Genomic DNA, 23041 nt, shown 5'->3' with positions numbered 1-23041 from the left:
CTCAAAAGTAGTAGCGGAAAAGATAAAGAACAAGAGGATAGGCTTTATAAGCTACAAGAGATTGCAAAAAGAGGAAGACAGGTGACAATATCTGGAAATGCTAAGAGAAACTAGAGGAGTAGTCAGGAAAGTAAAGAAGCAAATGGGAAAAAATAGCCAGTATGGTAAAATGGGTGGACAAGACACCTTTTATATACATTAGTGTTAGCAGGAAGTGCAGAAGTGGCATTATGAGACTGAAAGGTGACGGGGAAGAATATGTAGAAACTGATAAAGATAAGAATCTCTTAACAAATATTTCTGTTCAGTGTTCACAGCTGAAGGGCTGGGAGCAGGACCGCAGAAGACAAAAATAGGAATGGAGGGATGGTAGTCCGTGAACGATTTTCACTATGTTGGTGAGGAGCTTACTAAACTAAAGGTGGACAGAATGATGGGGCCTGATGGCATACATCTGAGGGTACTGAAGGAACTTAGGGACGTTAGCAGCTCTGCTGGCTGACCTTTTCAATGCTTCTCTAGAGTTGGCAGTGGTCCCAGAGGACTGCAGAAGAGCAGATGTGGTCACTCTTCACAAAAGCAGAAGTAAAGAAGAGGTTGGGAACTACAAGCTTGTAAGTTTGACCTCTGTGGTAAGTAAATGAAAGGAAACGCTTTTAAAACAGAGAATAATAAAGTTTTTGGAATCCAATGGATTACAGGACTCGAGACAACATGGTTTCACTAGAGGCAGGTCTTGTCAGACAAATCTGATTAATTTTTTTAAGTGGGTGACCAGAGTTGGATCAAGGGAGAGCACTAGATGTGGTGTATTTAGGTTTTAGCAAAGCCTTTGACACGGTTCCACATAGACGACTAATAAATAAACGGAGTGCCCTCGGTATGGGCCCTAAAGTAACTGGGTTGAGAGCTGGTTGAGTGGAAGGTGACAGTGGTTGGTGGTAAACGGAACTCATTCTGAGGAAAAGGATGTTATGTGGTGTGCCTCAATGGTTGTTTTTTTTTTTTTTTTTTGGCCCGGTTCTTTTCAACATTTTTGTAAGCGATATTGCCTCTTTGCGGATGATACTAAAATCTGCAATAGGGTAGACGCTCCTCATGGTGTGGATAACATGAGGAAGGATTTAGCAAAGGTAGAGAAATAGTCAGGAATTTGGCAACTAAGATTTAATGCTAAAAGAAAAATGCAGGGCCGTGCATTTTTGCTGCAAAAACCTGAGAGAATGGTACAGTTTAGGGGGTGAAGAACCTTTTTTTTTGTACGAAAGAGGAGCAGGACTTGGGTGTGATTTTATGTGATGATCTTAAGGTGGACAAACAGGTAGAAAAGGCAACAGCGAGAGCTAGAAGGATGCTTGGGTGCACATGGAGAGGAATGGCCAGTAGGAAAAAGGAGTTGATAATGCCCCTTGTATATGACATTGGTGAGACCTCATTTAGAATATTGTGTACGATTCTGGAGGTCACACCTTCAAAAAGATATAAACAGGATGTAGTCGGTTCATGGGTTGACAACTAAAATGGTCAGTGGTCTTTGTCGTAAAGCGTATGGGGACAGTTTTAAAAATCTCAGTATGTATACTTTGGAAGAAAGGCGGGAGAGGAGAAATATGATAGACATTTAAATACCTACGCGGCATAAATGCACAGGAGGTGAGAGTCTTTCAGTTGAAAGGAAGCTCTGGAATGAGAGGGTGTAGGATGAAGGTGAAAGGGGATAGACTCGGAAGTAACCTGAGGAAATACTTTTTCACGGAAAGGGTTTTGAATTCATGGAACGGCCTTCCAGTTGAAGTGGTAGAGAGGAAAATGGTATCTGAATTCAAGAGAGCTTAGGGCAAGTATATAGGTTTCCTAAGGGAGTGATAGGGAGAATTGATGGCATGGATGGGCAGACTGCATAGGCCATATGGTCTTTATCTGCCTACATTTTTATATGTTTCTATGTTTTTTTCCTTACAAATTTGTATTACTCGGGTGTAATTATTACTCCTGCCAGAATTCTGCGCAAGTGTGCAGGATTCAGCATTTTCACGCAGAATCCTGGCGATTAGGCCAATCAGGAGTTAGAACACACGTTGTAGGACTGCCTATGTTTATGCTGCATGTGGGGGGAGGTCCATTGCAGCACTTGGAGGGAAAGAAAGCTGTAGATGTTGCTCGTCCGTGGCTGAGACTGTAATGGAGATTTTTTTTTTTTTCATTTCCGCGGGAATGTCAACAAGGACTTTTTTTTTTAAAGCTGTCCCTTGTAACCTGCCCCTCTAGCAGTAAAAAAACACTTCTTCGGCTGGCCCCTTCTGGCCCTCCCCGGACCTACCTTTCCCAGCCTTGGTGGTCTACTGGCCTCTTTGGGGGCAGGAAAAAACCCACTCTTTCCTACCCGCCTACTTCCACTGCTCACTGGCCGGTGCACTTCTTCAAAATGACCGCCGAAACTTCAAACAGTAGTCTCTTGAGACTGCCGCATGAAGTCTCCGCAGCCATTTGGATGAAGCGGAGGTATTGGCCCAGATCAGCTGCAGCAGGTAGGGAAAGAGTGGATCTGTTTCCTGCCCCAAAGAGGACCGATGTAATTTGGATGAGTGTATGTGGGTGCAGGGAGAGGGCATATGGTGTATGGATGCAGGGGAGCTGGGGAAAAAAAACATTGTGTGTGAATGCAGGGGAACTGGGGGAAAAAAACATTGTGTGTGGCTGCAGAGGGCTGGGGGGGAAAACATGGTGTGTGGATGCAGGGGTGCTGGAAAAAAATACATGGTGTGTGGAGGGAGCTGAAAATCTTCCTTCAGTTGTGAACAGAGAGAAGCGGGGAAGAAAACATAAATTTGACTGTGGGGATAGAGAGGGGATGGGGATGGAATAGGGATGAATCTTTGTCCACCCCCACTCCAGCACCTCATGGGAAGCCTGCAGCTACCTCAGGCGTCTACTGAAAAAAATGGCAATGTTCTTTGGGGCCCTTTTACAATTCACTTTTACAATGCCATGGTAGAGCTACTACAGCATTGTCTCATGCCAAATCAGAAGTACCGCTGTGCTACTACAGGAGCCCGGTGGTGGTTCCCACCCCCAGCGCACACTACTTCCGGCATGACAAAAAAAAATACTGGATTGTACTGAGATTCTACATTGTGAGCCCTCCCCCCCCCCCCCCCCCCCCCCCAACAAAAAAAAACTGGACCCCTGTTATAGTCAGCATATTCTACAAAACTGGATTCTTTTATTTATTTTAGTTCACACTGAGTGTAAACTGACCTTAATAGTAGCTAGTAGTACTGTGATATAGATACTTTATTTAATTTCCATTCCATAGCATCCCACAGATCAATCCAGTGGGTTATGTCTCTCTACCAGCAGGTGGAAATAGAGAGAACTTCAAAGGTTTACTACATGTGGTCATGTGCAGCCACCTTAACCTCAGTGTTCTCTCTATCCAGCAGGTGGATGGTCATGACCATATAGCTCTGGGTTGATTGGCTCCTAGCCTGGTCCCCCAGGTACAGTGGAGCTTTTGGGGTTGAGACGTCCCAGGCTTCAGGTCTCTCCAGCTATGCCCTAAGGAACTTTGGCTGAGATTTCTTCAGACGCTCTCTGTATCCTGCCTCCAAAAAAAAAAGAGCTGGCTGTGTGGACACAGCAAACCAAATTAAAAAAAAAAAAAGAAAAGAAAAATAGAGCTCCTCAGCCTGATCATACTTGTGCTGCAAGCTCAGGCCGCTTTGTAGTAACGGCTCACCGTGGGAGGATTGGGCGTTACCTGCGGATCCCCAAAAGGGTGAGTGGTTTTATGCTTGTGGTGTCGGCAAACAAATGTGGCTCCTGCAGGAGCCTGTGGGCAGCGGCAAACATTTGTCCCAGCTGTTACCGTGCCAACCCTCCAACCACTGCGTCTCTGGATGTGGTTGGATGTCCTTCACGGCTCTCCTGCAGGAGCCTGTGGGCAGCGGCAAACATTTGTCCCAGCTGTTACCGTGCCAACCCTCCAACCACTGCGTCTCTGGATGTGGTTGGATGTCCTTCACAGCTCGTTTTGGCAGGTGCGTTGGAAATTTTCTTGAGCGCGGGCACCTGAGGGAGCCATCTTCCTGCTGTGCCACATGGTAAGCTTGAGGCACTGGCGTGCTCTTGGACCTCCTTCCAGCAATTCCAGCAGCCTTGCTTGCTGACCGTCCTGCCGCTCCTGTAGGATTCCATTAGTCTGGAAGCTTTGCAGGCTTATGTGGCTGTGGGAGTACAGGTAGTTCACCCATTTCTCTGCCTTGAGTGCCTTGCAGGAACAAGGCCTTCCGGGAGAGGAGGCCTGAGGGGGCTTTCATTCTGCAGGCGCCCACAGCTTCCCGGGCGGCCATGAGCAAAGGTCTGTGAAGCAGCTCTGTTGGGTTGGCGACCCTGAAGGCAAGTAAATGGCAATAGGGGTTTATTCTGGTGGTAAATACCGGTGCTTCGCCCACATGAGTTCTCACTAAGCCTATCTGGAACACTATCTGATGCCACCTATTACCAGTCTGGGTTTTTAGGCGCTTGGCAGGGTTCAAAGTGGTGTTTTCCTACAATTACCTTAAGGATGTTGTCACACAGGTGGTTTATATTCTCAAAAGTCAGTGGTTCTCAGTCTCCATTTTGCCTGTAGGAGTGCATAACCTAAACATCTGGACTGATCTGGAAGGACTAAAGGGAAAGAAAATTGCAACCATTTTGGGGGAAATGTGACTAACGTCGCAAATCCAAAATGATGAGTGGGTGATTTTCATGTCATGTTTGAAGTTCTAACTTTACATTACAAATTGTTTGCTGTAATAGAATTCATTAAAACCTTTTTTTGTTTTTGTTTTTTAATTTCTGGTGACTTTAGTCATGTTTTCCCAGAGATGGTCACAGTTAGTAGGTAAGATCTATTTTCTCCTTCCTTCACACCTCGCGCTACTACTTGGACTAGTCTGCAATGAGAAACAGTATATGCTTTTGTTTGAGCTGTGCTAGCTGTGTGATATTGCAGCTCTTGAACCTTCTTGATGAGTGGGATGCTCTGGACAGTGGGGTAATATGTTAATACATAAGAGTTCGGGAGTCACCACTTGTGTTCTGATCAGTATTGCTGTCTAAGGAAAATACCTGCTACCGGTCAGCAACAATATTGTATCTAGCTCATAGAGTGCGACTTATTTATTTCTATTTATTTGTTACATTTGTATCCCACATTTTCCCACCTATTTGCAGGCTCACTGTGGCTTACATAGAACCGTAGTGGCGTTTGCCAGTTCCGGAATGAACAAATACAGGTGTTACTGTAGTAAAATAGGTTCATGTAAGGTAGTTATATTAGGGGAGCTTAGGAATGAAGAGGGAAGTTGGGAGTGTCCATTACGATTTTTGGTTTTGTTGTGTTGCAGGTGCTAAGGCTTCTATGTCGGGTCGGTGGGATATGCCTTCCTGAACAGGATTGTTTTTAGTTCTTTCCAGAAATTTGTATGTGTTTTCTTTCAAAACTGATATTTTCCAACCAAATACCGATGACTGTGAATGAGTTTGAGGCAGCAACACTATTTTTGCATTTCTAATACATAAATAACTCTGTATATAATTTTTTTGATATCTAAACTTGAAGTAGATATTTCATAGACTAATAGGAAGAAAAATAACACCTGTTAATGTCTATAAAAGATGGTAAGCAGGGTGCACTTACTGTTTTGTTTTTCTTTCTCTCTTCCCCAAAGTTGTGGCAATGTGAATTGGGCCAGGAGATCAGAGTGTAATATGTGCAATACTCCAAAATATGCTAAATTGGAGGAAAGAACAGGTGAGGAACCTTGCAAATTATTTTGTTTTTATGTATGTATGACTTCTAGTATTTGAAGTTTCTTTTCCCATTTTTTGTATTATAGTAAACCGCTCTGTTGCGCTAAATAATGGGAAGTATAATATATCAAGAAATAAAAACTGTTTTATATGTAATAATAAATATTGAATCTTATGGTTCTAATACACATTATAAAAAGTTCACCAAAATTATAACAAAAGGTGATTTTAAACTAGGAATTCTTTGTATTTTCTTCAAGTACTCCTGCTGGATGCTAACCTGCTTATAGTGTCTACTTTTTTAATTTAAAAAAACAGCAAATGTGCTTGTAAGACATGTAAATTTAATGTACTATACCACATTACTCCTGTTTCTAGAATAAGTGCATAAGTATTGCCATACTGGGACAGACCGAAGGTCCATCAAGCCCAGCATCCTGTTTCCAACAGTGACCAATTCAGGTTACAAATACCTGGCAAGATCCCAAAACAGTACAGTACATTATATTCTGCTTATCCTAGAAATAAACAGTGGATTTTCCCCAAGTCCATTTTAACGTATGGACTTTTCTTTTAGGAAGCTATCCAAACCTTTTTTTAAACCCCACTAGACTAACTGCTTTTACTACATTCTGTGGCAACGAATTCCAGAGTTTAAATACACATTGAGTGAAGAACTATTTTCTCTGATTCGTTTTAAATTTACTACGTTGTAGCTTCATTGCGTTCCCCCTATTCCTAGTATTTTTGGAAAGAGTAAACAAGCAATTCACGTCTACCTGTTCCACTCCACTCATTATTTTATAGACCTCTGTCGTATCTCCCCTCAGCCGTCTTTTCTCCAAGCTGAAAAGCCGTAGCCGCTTTAGCCTTTCCTCATAGGGAAGTAAGTCATCCCTTCCCCTTATCATTTTGTTCGCCATTCTCTGTACCTTTTCTAATTCCACTATACTTTTTTTGAGATGTGATGACCAGAATTCCACACAATATTCAAGGTGCGGTTGCACCATGGAACGATGCAAAGGCATTATAACGTCCTCATTTTTGTTCTCCATTCCTTTCCTAATAATACCTAGCATTCTATTTGCTTTCTTAGCTGCCATCGCACACTGAGCAGAAGTTTCAACATATCATCAATGATGACACCTAGATCCCTTTTCAGCGACTCCTAATGTAGAACCTTGCATTACGTAGCTATAGTTCATTTCACTATTGTTGTGGTGTTAACAAAATTGTACATTTTGTGCTCCTTGGGTGAATGTCTTTATAAAGGCAGTTAATAAATCCCAATTACATAGTAACATAGTAGATGATGGCAGAAAAAGACCTGCACGGTCCATCCAGTCTGCCCAACAAGATAAACTCATATGTGCTATTTTTTGTGTATACCTTACCTTGATTTGTACCTGTCCTTTTCAGGGCACAGACCGTATAAGTCTGCCCAGCACTATCCCCGCCTCCCAACCACCAGTCCCGCCTCCCACCACCGGCTCTGGCACAGCCGTATAAGTCTGCCCAGCACCATCCCCACCTCCCAACCACCAGTCCCACCTCCCACCACCGGCTCTGGCACAATTGATTATGTTTATTTCAGATTTAATATACCACCTTTCACAAAACAAGGTGGTGTTCAAACAAAATACCACAGAGGGAAGGGAACTCCATTTCATGTTAAGACAGGATGAAAGAAAAAGACATTGTAAGATTTGAGGGGGGGAAAGGCTAATGTGTGTTGTCATGCTACTTTCAAACAGCATCCCCATAAGCCAAGAAGAAAAAAATGGATCTTTAAAACGGCCTTAAAGTTAGGATATGATGAATTTGAGTTACAGCTCTACTGGGAGGGTATTCCAAAGGGAGGAACCTAAAAAGAAGATGGTATCATTTCTGGTAGAGTCTAAATGATCTGCAGATGCCCGTGGGAGAACCAGTTGACAACCAGAGGAAGAACACAAGAAATGAGGGGTAGAGAAAAGAAAGAAAAGGGATGCCAGATATGGGAGGCAGCCCTGGTATAATGGTTTAAGCACAAGGAAACAAACCTTAAACTGGATATAATAGACTTTAAGCCAATGGTATTGAATAACTGGGGGGGGGACACACAATTGAATGTGTTTGCCTATTATCTTGGACTAACAGCCATATTTTGTATTGTCTGTAAGCTCTGAAGATAAAAGATGAAAGCCTGCAGATACCACATTAGCACAATCGAGACAAAGCATAACGGTAGCGTAGAGAAGGGTGAACTGTGTAGGAGCATCCAGAAGACTATAAATTGAATGCATGGCCAGTTTTAGACATGCTGGGGCCCAGAGCAGAAATTTGAGGGACCCCTTCCCTCAGTCTCCCTATCCACCATTACTGCCTCACATGAAACAACTTTGCATAACTTCTTCACACACGAAACAAATACACCGTCACCAAATACAGAACAAGGGATCAGAAGCAGAAATATAAACACCAAAATTTTTTATTTATTTATTTTATAATTTCACATTATACATCTTATCAAAGAGCATATAGAAATAAGAAATAATAAAATCATAATTCACTTTGAGTCAAAAATCTTGTCTCAATTGGGAAAAGATTAATAAAGTCATCGTCCACTATACAGGAAATCCTTAATGAGAACCAAGTTTACAAGTATATGTTTATCTATATGAAAATTAAACAAGACATTACTGACTCCGGTTACATTCTCAATCTATCTTACAGTGCCCATGTGGGATATCTAAACTTTCACAACTGCATTCTCAACTTCCTTAGAGATCAAAAAGTCCTCGAGTTGTTTTGGATCAAAAAATTGGTAACTATGTTGTTGATATAGGAAACGACAAATACAAGGAAATTTAAGGGTGAATGTTGCACCCAGATTTAAAGTTCTCTGACGAAGTTCCAAAAAGGCCTTACGTCTATACTGGGTCTCTCTTGCGAGATCCGGAAAAATTCTAACTTTAGAACCAAAAAACATCGAGTCCAAATGTCTGAAGAATAACTTCAATACCATTTCCCTATCTATCTCAAGTGCAAATGTTACCACTGCTGTTGTCCTTTGGGTAACTATCTCCAAAGAAGATTCTAAAAAAGACGTCAAGTTCAATTCTCCCTCCTTAACTCCAGGGTCACTTCCAGATTTAGGTGGTACAAAAGTCTGGAGATAAATCACCCTCGTTATAGGTGGAAGGGTCTCACTCGGCATCTCTAAAACGTCCTTCAGGTATTTTTTGAACATTTCAGTCGCAGAAATTATTGGAGATCTGGGGAAGTTGATAAGTCTCAGATTAAGTCTTCTCTGTTGATTTAAAGATGTTCCATATTTGTTAAATATACTCTCCTTAATTGTGACTTTGTTCAAGTTCTCCAGCTTTTGAATTTTACCCTGAAGCGCTTGAGTATCGGACAACTGTCGGGCATTAATCTGCTCCTGGGACAGTAGGGCATTTGATAGAATTTTTATGTCACCAGCGTTTTTTAACAAAACTGTTTGTAGTGAAGAGTGCAATGAAAAGGTTAGGTCCCACAGTGAATCCATAGTCACTACGGCAGGTTTTATAATCTCAACTTTCATATCAGGAAGGGGGGCATTGGAGATCTGCTTTAACCCGGCACTTACCACTGAAGAAAAAGTTTGTAAAGTTTGTCCTACCAGGTCTCCTTCGCCATTGCGTGCGGATAGGCTCCCTTCTTCGGAGTTCCTCACTGTTACCGGGATAGGTCCAACTGAGTCACAAACCGCTCGCTCACTTCCTGGTTGGGGAGGTGCCGCACGGGCGTCGGGGCTGAGGGAAGCCCCGTCTACACTGCTGACCGAGTCGATGGAAGCTGGTCTGGTAGCAGGAGAAGAGGTAGCCCGGGGTCCCAGAGTTACTCCGAAGTTTTCGAGCGTCGGTTGCCTTGAGAGGGGGATATCGGCCGAGGTAATAGGAGCCTCCCTCACCTTTCCTCTCCGCTTCCCCATAATAGGGGATTCGGACTCCTCTCGTGGTTCCTCAGACGAAAAGCTCTAAGCGCGTCTGGCGTAGCGTCTCCATAAACACCAAAATTGAACTAGGAACTCCAAGAACTTAGAACATAAGAGTAGCTATACTGGGTCAGACCAATGGTTATCTAGCCCAGTATCGTGTTTCCAGCAGTGACCAAGCCAGGTCACAGGTACTAGGCAGAAACCCAAATAGTAGCAACATTCCATACTACAAATCCCAGGGCAAGCAGTTGCTTCCCCATGTCTGTCGCAACTATGGACTTTTCCTCCAGGAACTTGTCCAAACCTTTTTTTTTTAACCCAGATACACTAACCACTGTTACCACATCTTTCGGCAAAGAGTTCCAGAGCTTAACTATCCGTTGAGTGAAAAAATATTTCCTCCTATTTGTTTTAAAAGTATTTCTGTGTAACTTCAAGTGTCCCCTAGTCTGGGTACTTTTGTAACAAGTAAAAAATCAGTTACTTCTACTCGTTCTACACTGCTCAGGATTTTGTAGACCTCAATCATATCTTCCTTCATCTATCTTTTTTCCAAGCTGAAGATCCCTAACCTCTTTAGCCTTTCGCCGTACGAGAAGAGTTCCATCCCCTTTATCATTTTGGGGGGCTCTTCTTTGAACCTTCTAATTCCGCTATATCTTTATTGAGATATGGCGACCAGAACTGAACACAGTAGTCAAGGTGTGGTAGCACCATGGAGTGATGCAGAGGCATTATAGTATTTTCGATCTTATTTACCATCACTTTCCTAATAATTCCTAGCATCCTGTGCTTTTTTTGGCCGCCGCCACACACTGAGCAGAAGATTTCAGCATATTATCTACAATGACACCTAGATCTTTTTCTTGAGTTCTGACCCCTAAGGTGAACCCTAGCATCAGGTAATTATGATTCGGATTATTCTTTCCAATGTGCATCACCTTGTCCACATTAAATTTCATCTGCCATTTGGATACCCAGTCTTCCAATTTTCTAAGGTCTTCCTGCAATTTTTCACAATCCGCATGTGTTTTAACAACCTTGAATAGTTTTGTGTCATCTGCAAACTTAATCACCTCACTCGTTCCAATTTCCATATCATTTATAAATATGTTAAATAGCACCAGTCCCAGTATTGATTCCTGTGGCACGCCACTGTTCAGTCTCCTCCATTGAGAGAAATGACCATTAAGTACATAAGTATTGCCATACTGGGACAGACCAAAGGTCCATCAAGCCCAGCATCCTGTTTCCAACAGTGACCAATCCAGGCAACAAATACCTGGCAAGATCCCAAAAAAGGTACAAAACATTTTATGCTGCTTATCCCAGAAATATTTTCCCTAAGTCCAATTTAATAATGGTCTATGGGCTTTTCCTTTAGGAAGCCGTCCAAATCTTTTTAAAATTCTGCTAAGCTTAACCGCCTTTACCGCATTTTCTGGCAACGAATTCCAGAGTTGAATTACACGTTGAGTGAAGAAACATTTTCTCCGATTCGTTTTAAATGTACTACATTGTAGCTTCATGCATGCCCCCTAGTCCTAGTATTTTTGGAAAGTGTAAACAGACGCTTTACGTCTACCCGTTCCACTCCACTCATTATTTTACAGACCTCTATCATATCTCCCCTCAGCCATCTTTTCTCCAAGATGAAAAGCCCCAGCCGCTTTAGCCTTTCCTCATAGGGAAGTCATCCCATTCCCTTTATCATTTTCATTACCCTTCTCTGCACCTTTTCTAATTCCACTATATCTACCCTCTGTTTTCTGTCCAATAGCCAATTCCTAATCCACTTGGCAAGAACTGCAACACTGAGAAAATAAACAGAAATGCACTTCCTTTTGTATTGAACACAATAGGTGGCATAGCCACGGAGAACCTCCCAGGCTGACACAGGAAGTTGCATCAGAAGGGGAAGGAATGCGGCAGAGAAACAGCGTCGGGACAGATGCAGTCAAGGAGGCTGCTGTGCTACTAATATGCTACTGAATACCCCCCCCCCCCCCCCCCCCCCCCCCGGGTCAACAAAATGCAATGTTACTGAGGATGAGGGGAATGGAGGGAGTCCTTGGATGAGGTGGAAGACTGCTGGGGCCTCCTGGAGCTTTGGGGGGCCCAGGGCATCTGCCCTGTTTGCCCCCCCCCCCCCCCCATGCCGACTCTGATTGAACAGAGTTGAATATAATGCCCTGAAGCATTGACAAATAACAGATTTCACTTGTGCTCAAACACTGGTCTATAATGATTCCCAGATATTTAAATGATTCTGTTAGAGATAGAATGGAACCTATGAGGTGAGAAGCAATGGGAGATAGGTTATAATCGCCAGTAATTTATCAAACTGTAGATTTTAGAGGCAATTGTTATCTAAGCAAGACTGAGAAAGATATCGGGATATACATTGTAAAGGGATGACAAGGAGACTATCATCAGCATATTAGTAAGCTGAAATACTTTGACTGTACAAATACTGCAAGAAGACTTTAAAAAACATTGAAAAGAAAAGGGGACAACATTGAGCCTCAGGGAGCATGACATTCGAGGAAGAGAGTTTAACAAAGAACGGTCGTTTTTGAAAGAAAGATACAAACCATTTTAGTACTGTTCCTGTAAGACCAAAGAAGTGTATAGCAAATCACTTAAAAAAATGTATCCACGCCTTTATAGGCTGAGAGAAAATCATTAAGAAAGGAATAGAAAATCCTTCAGTATACTTGGTTTCCTAGTAGACTTTTCCACTGTTCTGACAGAACCTTTCAGAATCCATCATCCCATATTCTTGTTTGAGGGCCAAGCAAGTTCTTTGAGGAGGGAAAATTTGATGACCTTATGGTGAACAAATACACCCACAGACCCTGGTCTCCTGTGGCAGATTTTTCAAGAATTTACTGCAGTTAGGTAGTCCATTCTCATAGGTTTGCTTATAAAATTTATATTTTTGTAACTTTATAAAGTCATATTCTACTTTTCTTATGTGCTCAATTTATTTGGCCTGTTTTTGAGTGAAGGGGATCTTGGTGTTCTGTACTGGGAATTTGGAACAATGAAAAGAAGAGATCTAGGGGAAATAAATGGAGAAGAGATGCTCAGCAAGGGGATATAGAGGACAAGTGGGAGAGAAGGATAGGGTGAATCAGGGAAGGAATGGAGTAGTTTAGTGGTCAAAGCAGAAGGCTAAGAACCTAGGGAACCAATCTTACAAATGTTTCTTGTAATCTTGGGCAAGTCACTTAGCCCTCCATTGCCTCAGATGTAAGCTTAGACTGTAAGTCAGCTGGGGACAAGCCTTATGCACAAGGGAACAAACCTTAAACTGGATAGGATAGTAGACTTTGAGCCAGTGGTATTACTTGATTAGGAGAGTAACAGTCAGATGTGTTAGACCGAGATACTAGGTAAAAACAGACATATTTTGATGGACATGAGTTACCTGTATATAACTCATCTTGAATACTACCAGGAAAACATGAGCTAAATCCAAGGTATGGGAAAGGGATGGGAGGAAACTTTAAGCTCAGAAAAGGTATAACCAGTTCATCATAGATTCCTTTTGTCAGATATTACATCTTTGATTCCCTCACTCTACTTTCCTGTAGTCAACTTTAGTCCTTTAATTTCTTGCTTTCAACCTTCACTGTCCTTCTCTTCCATCTCCTCACTCATCCTCCCATCCTGGTGTGGCACACAGAGGAGAATTCTCAGTGATAATGCTGTGAAATAAAGAATGAGCTTAACAAGTCAGCAGTGTAATTGATTTATTCACGCCTTAGTACAATGGTATTTGCCTAGGCAAGAAACAGAGGACCAGATGCATCAACAAAACGTAAAACAACTTAAAACGTAAAAGTCATTACCGTTTTAGAAAAAACGAAGGATGCGCTAAAAAAAAAGACACACAAGTTCGGCGCGGTATTCAAACGTCGGATGCATGAAAGTATCGTTAATCTGGTGTAATCTCCGCCAGCGGTATAGGAAACGCATGCGCACAATCGCCAAACCTATGATATCATGTTGCCCGAAGACGCCGCGCCGCTCACCCCCGTTACTCAATCAGCTGATATCGGAGAGTGCAGTTGAAAGCGTGCATCACAAAAATAGCCTTCCATTTTGGCCATTATTCACACCCAAATAATAAAAACTTCCTTTTTGGCCGTGCTTCACAGTCAGCTAAGAGATCTGGAAGTCTCTGAGACAATCACAGTGCGTTTAGTGAGCAGCTAAACACGCTGTGATTGGCTCAGAGACTTCCAGGTCTTTCAGCTGAGTGAAGCACGGCCAAAAAGGAAGTTTGTATTATTTGGGTGTGAATAATGGCCAAAATGGAAGGCTATTTTTCTGATGGACGCTTTCAACTGCACTCTGTGATATCAGCTGATTGAAAAATGGAGAGGTGAGCGGCACGGCGTCTTCGGGCGGCGTATATGACATACATTTTTGACAATTTTTTGATCTAGCACAGCCCCAAGTTAAATTTTCCGGCGATTTCCACCGTTAAGGCAATCGGAAAAGGTTAGTGCATCTCATTACAATAGGGTTTCTGCACAATTTGCTCATCTGCATTCCGTTTTCGTTAGCTGCTACCGCCGTCGGAAAATGGCCTTTAGTGCATGCCACGGTTAAAAACTTGTTTGTTAAAGGCTCGTTTAGTTTAGTGCATCTTGCCCAGAGTCTGGACACAGAGTGAGAGTCTCCTCATAAGTCTGATTCTGTTCAGAATACAATTAGCAAGGCTCCTCTCTTTATAAAAATATTGGCTAGTTAACTAACCAAGATGATAACTGGCTGTGAGAAAAGATAAGGACTAGGAATTGAGGATGCAGATGTTCTACTCATATCAGGATTTCCAAAACTTAAGGATATATGAGTGACATTATAAGGCACAAAATACACACATCAGATTCTTCATATATAGTGGATGGTCAAAAATTTAAGCTAAACAAAATTTCATCTGACCATCACCAATTATCATATGTAGAACTGTATTCTCCGAGGACAAGCAGGCTGCTTGTTCTCACGACTGGGTGACGTCCGCGGCAGCCCCCACCAACCGGAAAAAAGCTTCGCGGGACGGTCGGCACGCAGGGCACGCCCACCGCGCATGCGCGGCCGTCCTCCCGCCCGTGCGCGACCGCTCCCGCCAGTTCCTTTTTTCCGCGCCTGGAGAGAGTCGTGCCTGTGCCGCTCTCTCTGTTTCAGCCCCGGAAAAACCGTCGCGTTTACGCGATCTTCTTCTTTTATTTCTTTTGTTTAATTGCCGCGCGCTCCACTTTTCTTTTTCGGAAAAAAAAAAAAAAAAAAAAGGAGCACGCGCTCCCATTTTCCCTCGCTTCCAGCGGGGACGTTGCGTTGCGGCCTGGTGGCCGCTCGGTCGTTTTTCATTTTCGAGGTGTGATTTCCGCCACCATCGACGACTTTAATTTCGCCGACGCGATTTTTCCGTCGATGTCCTCGAAGGTCCCGAGTGGATTTAAAAAGTGTGGTCGGTGCGGCCGGCCCATCTCGCAGACCGACACCCACGCTTGGTGCCTCCAGTGCCTCGGGCCGGAGCACAATTTCAAGTCGTATCCCCTGTGTCTCGGTCTCCGGAAACGGACTCAGGTTGCGAGGCAAGTTCAACGGGACCGTATTTTTGGAACTTGCGCCGGCCCCTCGACGTCGACCTCGACGGCATCGGTATCGACGCCCGGTCCTTCGGTACCGGTATCGATGCCCGAGACATCGGCACCGATGGCATCGACCCCAGGAGAACAGGTCCCGTCGGCCCGCCGGTGAGGGTAGAGGTGAGAGGCCGCGTGGGCAGTCGGCCCCGGTCACTCCCTCAGCCCATGGCCCACGGGACCGAACCCTGTCTGACCCGGTTCCTCGAGACCGAGGGGGATCTTCGTCCTCCTCCTCCATGCCTCCCGGCGCCGGTGACGGGCATCGGAAGAAGGATAAGAAGCGCCGTCACCGGTCGCCCTCGATGCACGTCGGAGAGGAGTCGACGCCGAAGCGTCTCCATCGAGAGGAGAGATCCCCGTCGGTGATAGAGGTGCCGACGCAACAGGGTCCCGGCACCTCGGTGTCGTCTCCTGGCTCCCACCAGATTCTGGCACCGACACCCCTACCGGCCCCACCGCCTTTCCCGGCAGCGGGCCTGGACGAGTGCCTCAGAGCCATCCTTCCGGGGATCCTGGAAGGGCTGATGCGCCAGGCTGTGCCGGCACCCCCGGCGCCGATGACTGTGGCGCCGGCGAGCTCTAGCCCGGCGCCGGGGCAGTCGACACCGCCGCCGCTTGCGGTGCCGGTCTCGACAGCCACGCAAGTGGAGTCCCCGTCGACGTCGATGGAGGGAGCTCCGTCCCCGCCGGCGCGGGAGTCCACCGCTCGACGACACCGAGACCCTGGTGCCTCGACGTCGAGCCGGGCCCGGTTCAGGACTCAGCTACATGAGCTTATGTCCGACACCGAGGATGAGGACTCGTGGGGGGAAGAGGAGGACCCTAGATATTTCTCCTCAGAGGAGTCTACGGGCCTTCCCTCGGACCCCACGCCTTCACCGGAGAGGAAACTCTCACCTCCCGAGAGTCTCTCCTTTGCCTCCTTTGTGCGGGATATGTCTATCAGCATTCCCTTTCCCGTGGTCTCTGTGGAAGAGCCGAGATGCTCGAGGTCCTCGACTATCCATCACCACCTAGAGAGTCCTCCACGGTGCCGCTGCACAATGTCCTCAAGGAGACACTGCTTCGGAACTGGGTGCGACCGTTAACTAACCCCACCATTCCCAAGAAAGCAGAGTCCCAGTACAGGATCCACTCCGACCCAGAGTTAATGCGGCCCCAATTGCCCCATGACTCTGCGGTCGTGGATTCTGCTCTCAAGAGAGCACGGAGTTCGAGGGATACTGCCTCGGCGCCCCCGGGGCGGGAGTCTCGCACTCTGGACTCGTTTGGGAGGAAGGCCTACCAATCCTCCATGCTCGTGACCCGCATCCAGTCATACCTGCTCTATATGAGCATCCACATGCGGACCAATGTGCAACAGCTGGCGGACCTGGTCGATAAGCTCCCGCCGGAGCAGTCCAGGCCTTATCAGGAGGTGGTCAGGCAGCTGAAGGCGTGCAGAAAGTTCCTGTCCAGGGGTATTTTTGACACCTGTGACGTGGCATCTCGTGCTGCGGCCCAAGGTATAGTGATGCGCAGGCTCTCATGGCTGCGTGCCTCTGACCTGGACAACCGCACCCAGCAGAGACTGGCCGACGTCCCTTGCCGGGGGGATAACATTTTTGGTGAGAAGGTCGAGCAGATGGTGGACCAACTGCATCAGCGGGAAACCGCTCTCGACAAGCTCTCCCACCGGGCGCCTTCAGCATCCACCTCCACAGGTGGACGTTTTTCCCGGGCCCGGCAGGCTGCACCCTATTCTTTTGCAAAGCGTAGGTACAACCAGCCGGCCTGAAGGCCTCGTCAGGCACAGGGACAGCCCCAGCGCGCTCGTTCTCGTCAACAGCGTGCGCCTAAGCAGCCCCCTGCGCCTCCACAGCAAAAGCCTGGGACTGGCTTTTGACTGGATCCACGGGAACATAGCCGCCCTACAAGTGTCCGTACCGGACGATCTGCCGGTCGGAGGGAGGTTAAAATTTTTTCACCAAAGGTGGCCTCTCATAACCTCCGACCAGTGGGTTCTCCAAATTGTGCGGTGCGGATACGCCCTGAATTTGGCCTCCCTGCCTCCAAATTGTCCTCCGGGAGCTCAATCCTTCAGCTCCCCCCACAAGCAGGTACTTGCAGAGGAACTCTCCGCCCTTCTCAGCGCCAATGCGGTCGAGCCCGTACCACCCGGGCAGGAAGGGCAGGGATTCTATTCCAGGTACTTCCTTGTGGAAAAGAAAACAGGGGGGATGCGTCCCATCCTAGACCTGAGAGACCTGAACAAATTCCTGGTCAAAGAAAAGTTCAGGATGCTTTCCTTGGGCACCCTTCTGCCAATGATTCAGAAAAACGATTGGCTATGTTCCCTGGATTTAAAGGACGCATATACTCACATACCGATACTGCCAGCTCACAGACAGTATCTCAGATTCCGCCTGGGCGCACGGCACTTTCAGTATTGTGTGCTGCCCTTTGGGCTCGCCTCCGCCCCACGAGTGTTTACCAAGTGCCTCGTGGTGGTAGCGGCCTACCTACGCAAGCTGGGAGTGCACGTGTTCCCATATCTCGACGATTGGCTGGTCAAGAACACCTCGGAGGCAGGAGCCCTCCGGTCCATGCAGTGCACTATTCAACTTCTGGAGCTGCTGGGGTTTGTGATAAATTACCCAAAGTCCCATCTCCAGCCAACTCAGTCTCTGGAATTCATAGGAGCGCTGCTGAATACCCAGACGGCTCAGGCCTACCTTCCCGAAACGAGGGCCACCAATCTCTTGGCCCTGGCTTCGCAGACCAGAGCGTCTCAGCAGATCACAGCTCGGCAGATGTTGAGACTTCTGGGTCATATGGCCTCCACAGTTCATGTGACTCCCATGGCTCGTCTTCACATGAGATCTGCTCAATGGACCCTAGCTTCCCAGTGGTTCCAAGCCACCGGGAATCTAGAAGATGTCATCCGCCTCTTCACCAGTTGCCGCACTTCACTGCTCTGGTGGACCATCCGGACCAATTTGACCCTGGGACGTCCATTCCAAATTCCACAGCCCACGAAAGTGCTGACGACGGATGCATCTCGCCTGGGGTGGGGAGCTCATGTCGATGGGCTCCACACCCAGGGTCTGTGGTCCCTCCAGGAAAAGGATCTGCAGATCAACCTCCTGGAGCTCCGAGCGATCTGGAACGCACTGAAGGCTTTCAGAGATCGGCTGTCCTGCCAAATTATCCAAATTCGGACAGACAATCAGGTTGCAATGTATTACGTCAACAAGCAGGGGGGCACCGGATCTCGCCCCCTGTGTCAGGAAGCCGTCGGGATGTGGCGTTGGGCGTGCCGGTTCGGCATGCTCCTCCAAGCCACGTACCTGGCAGGCGTAAACAACAGTCTGGCCGACAGACTGAGCAGAGTCATGCAACCGCACGAGTGGTCGCTCCATGCCAGAGTGGTACGCAAGATCTTCCGAGCGTGGGGCACCCCCTCGGTGGACCTTTTCGCCTCTCAGACCAACCACAAGCTGCCTCTGTTCTGTTCCAGACTTCAGGCACACGGCAGGCTAGCGTCGGATGCCTTTCTCCTCCATTGGGGGACCGGCCTCCTGTATGCTTATCCTCCCATACCTTTGGTGGGGAAGACCTTACTGAAGCTCAAGCAAGACCGCGGCACCATGATTCTGATAGCGCCCTTTTGGCCCCGTCAGATCTGGTTCCCTCTTCTTCTGGAGTTGTCCTCAGAAGAACCGTGGAGATTGGAGTGTTTTCCGACTCTCATTTCGCAGAACGACGGAGCGTTGCTGCACCCCAACCTTCAGTCTCTGGCTCTCACGGCCTGGATGTTGAGGGCGTAGACTTCACTGCGTTGGGTCTGTCTGAGGGTGTCTCCCGGGTCTTGCTTGCCTCTAGGAAGGATTCCACTAAAAAGAGTTACTTTTTCAAGTGGAGGAGGTTTGTCGTGTGGTGTGAGAGCAAGGCCCTAGAACCTCGTTCTTGCCCTGCACAGAACCTGCTTGAATACCTTCTGCACTTATCAGAGTCTGGCCTCAAGACCAACTCAGTAAGGAATCACCTTAGTGCGATTAGTGCTTACCATTATCGTGTGGAAGGTAAAGCCATCTCTGGAGAGCCTTTAGTCGTTTGATTCATGAGAGGCTTGCTTTTGTCAAAGCCCCCTATCAAGCCTCCTACTGTGTCATGGGATCTCAACGTCGTCCTCACCCAGCTGATGAAACCTCCTTTTGAGCCACTGAATACCTGCCATCTGAAGTACTTGACCTGGAAGGTCATTTTCTTGGTGGCAGTTACTTCCGCTCGTAGGGTCAGTGAGCTTCAAGCCCTAGTAGCTCATGCTCCATATACCAAATTTCATCACAACAGAGTAGTGCTCCGCACCCACCCAAAGTTCCTGCCGAAGGTGGTGTCGGAGTTCCATCTTAACCAGTCAATTGTCTTGCCAACATTCTTCCCCAGGCCGCATACCCGCCCTGCTGAACGTCAGTTGCACACATTGGACTGCAAGAGAGCATTGGCCTTCTACTTGGAGCGGACACAGCCCAACAGACAGTCCGCCCAATTGTTTATTTCTTTCGACCCTAACAGGCTAGGGGTCGCTGTCGGGAAACGCACCATCTCCAATTGGCTAGCAGATTGCATTTACTTCACTTACGCCCAGGCTGGGCTGACTCTTGAGGGTCATGTCACGGCTCATAGTGTCAGAGCCATGGCAGCGTCGGTGGCCCACTTGAAGTCAGCCACTATTGAAGAGATCTGCAAGGCTGCGACGTGGTCATCTGTCCACACATTCACATCACATTACTGCCTCCAGCAGGATACCCGACGCGACAGTCGGTTCGGGCAGTCGGTGCTGCAGAATCTGTTTGGGGTGTAAATCCAACTCCACCCTCCAGGACCCGAATTTATTCTGGTCAGGCTGCACTCTCAGTTAGTTGTTCTTCGTAGGTCAATTTCTGTTGTACCCTCGCCGTTGCGAGGTTCAATTGACCTGGGTTCTTGTTTTGAGTGAGCCTGAGAGCTAGGGATACCCCAGTCGTGAGAACAAGCAGCCTGCTTGTCCTCGGAGAAAGTGAATGATACATACCTGTAGCAGGTGTTCTCCGAGGACAGCAGGCTGATTGTTCTCACCTACCCTCCCTCCTCCCCTTTGGAGTTGTGTGTTTCATCTTTTGCTAGTCATTCAACTGGCGGGAGCGGTCGCGCACGGGCGGGAGGACGGCCGCGCATGCGCGGTGGGCGTGCCCTGCGTGCCGACCGTCCCGCGAAGCTTTTTTCCGGTTGGTGGGGGCTGCCGCGGACGTCACCCAGTCTTGAGAACAATCAGCCTGCTGTCCTCGGAGAACACCTGCTACAGGTATGTATCATTCACTGTACCTTTGAAATAGTGTCTAGTTATTATAATGAATATCCTTGAGAAATATCTAAAAGGGACTGTCCCTATAATAAGATAGTTTAAAAGGGGGAGATTTTCCAGTTGTTTTTGGAGGAACATCTTTGTCCTTGAAACAAGCCTTGCTTATCTGCAGTTACTAGTACTGCAGCTATGACAAGCTTTTCTAAGAATATTATTTTTCTAACTTAAAGCATATGATTTTTAACTGTGTCATCTCCACAGGTTCTCTCTTCACTTTCTCAAACCTTCTTTCACTTCCACACTGACTTGGCTTAGCTGTAGGAAGAAGCCATCAGCAGCGCAGTATCTCAGGCCATTTACTTCTCTCCTTCTGCTTCTGTTCACATCAGATGTCCCACTTTGTACTGTGGAGATCAGAGTGACACCCTGTGCCTGAAAGCAGAGGAGGAAAACGTACCATAGAGCACAGGATTGTGCTGGATGAGGAGTGAGAAAAATAAGGATGCCATTGGTGATACTGCAGCCTTCAGTCTTCATCACAATTCATGGGGAATTCCATAGGAAAAACTGGGTTTGATAATACAATGTAGTTTTCAGTTAATTTTTAGTTGTTTACATCATTGGATTCACATGCTATGACGTGTGTTTGGTTTAGCATCCTAGGTTTACTGTTCCTTCTTGTTAGTACCCACTGATGTGGACTGGTCTTATCTCCTGATTAGCAGATGTAGTTGAAAAAAGAACAGACAAGTTTCGGTGACATTACCAGTATAACAGATGGTGCAGCCTGGAGCTAGTCAATATTTCTCTACCTCCAGCAGATGGTGCAATTTGGACAGCTTATTCTTCACTTGCCAAATGGCTATGGACTTGGCCGGGATCAATGCATTGGTACAGGATTGGCCCACACAGACCCTGAATTACGTTTTTACTCCCTGGCTTCTGGTGGGCTTGATTTTGCACTGCTTTTGGGTGTGAAGACTCTTAGCCACCTTGGCGTATGTGAGGGTCTGGAGGGCCTTTGAGACCTGATATAACGAGCGGTCCCTTTTTCCTGGAAGGCGGATATCCCCATAATACTCTGGTTCTTGTAGGATAGCATCAATCGGAGTTTGGTCCTGAAATCTGTTGTGTTCTGGTGGAGGCTCTCGCCCATTTCTGGGATTCCCTGGGGTGTTCTTGTTTGGCTTCTATGCCTGACATCATTCGATTCTTGTGAGGGGTGGGGCTCCAACTTTGTTAGCTGTGTTTTACGGTTTTGCCCCAGGGGTCCTTTCCTTGATGATGTGAGTTTTGGCAAGGGTACCTTTTGAACCTCTTTGATTCGCATCATTGAAAGATATTTCACTTAAGACAGCTTATCTTGTAGGGATTCGTATTTGTCCCTCTCAGAGGATTCTGACTCCTTGCATACAGTTCTTTCAAAGGTGATTTCTCCCTTTCATTTGAATCAAGTGGTATGGTTGCTACCTTTCCTTAAGAATTCCACTTTGGGAGTGGATCATTGAGGGTGCTCTTGAAATATTTGATGGTTAATAATTAGCTCTGGAGGTCCGATCATTTGTTTTGTTTCAAGGTCCATACAAGGGGGAGGCAGCATCTAAGGCCTCCACTGTTTGATGGATCAAGGCAGTCATCAAAGCCACTTCCACTCTGGCGATAAGCTGCTCCCAGCGAGACTGCAGGCCCACTCAACTAGTGCACAGGTAGTCTCCTGGATGGAGGCTTGAACAACCTATCCAGAGGGCATTTTGCCAAGTAGCAACTTTGTCCTCTCTACACTCCTTTGTGAATCACTACGAGCTGGATATATGGGCCAAAGCAGACAGTGCCTTCTGCAGGGTGGTGGTGCAGGGAATGTTGTCTTACTCCTGCCCAGATATGAATTTTATTACATCCAATTAGTGTGGACTGGACTAGTGTGACGAAAAAGAAGGTGATGTTTATTCTTACGTGTTTAATTTTTTTCCCTTGAGCCCTCATTCCACTTCCCTGTCTGGAAGACTGAGGCGGTATCCTACAGACTGTTCTGTATTCAGCAGTCCTGTTCTGTTTCCTTGATGGAGTATGAAGATCATGTCTTATCTGTTGCATTAATTTGTTTGTGAGTTTTCAGAGGGCTTTCATTTTGCTGTTTGGGTCTTGGTTCAGCTTATGAATATGTTGACTAGTTCCAGGTTGCACCTGTTGTTATACTGGTGGTATCACTGGAACTTTCTCTGTTTCCATTTTCTGATTGGGGGATATAACCCATTGGTGTGGATTGGTCTAGTGGAACTCAAGGAAAGA

At 46.5% G+C, this 23041-nt stretch overlaps 1 protein-coding gene across 3 annotated transcripts in view; it reads left to right on the top strand.

Annotated features, from left to right (window-relative positions):
- The window catches only part of ZRANB2 (zinc finger RANBP2-type containing 2), a 120075-nt gene that overhangs the window by 39386 nt on the left and 57648 nt on the right, over positions 1 to 23041 (top strand). For all 3 annotated transcript variants that reach the window (XM_030205463.1, XM_030205465.1, XM_030205464.1), the window contains exon 4: positions 5718 to 5800. In XM_030205463.1, coding sequence (XP_030061323.1) covers positions 5718 to 5800 — 83 coding nt within the window. The remainder of the gene's footprint in view (positions 1 to 5717; positions 5801 to 23041) is intronic.

The sequence above is a fragment of the Microcaecilia unicolor genome, chromosome 6, assembly GCF_901765095.1.
Source record: "Microcaecilia unicolor chromosome 6, aMicUni1.1, whole genome shotgun sequence".
Taxonomy (NCBI): Eukaryota; Metazoa; Chordata; class Amphibia; order Gymnophiona; family Siphonopidae; genus Microcaecilia; species Microcaecilia unicolor.
This window is presented reverse-complemented; position numbering and strand designations above follow the sequence as displayed.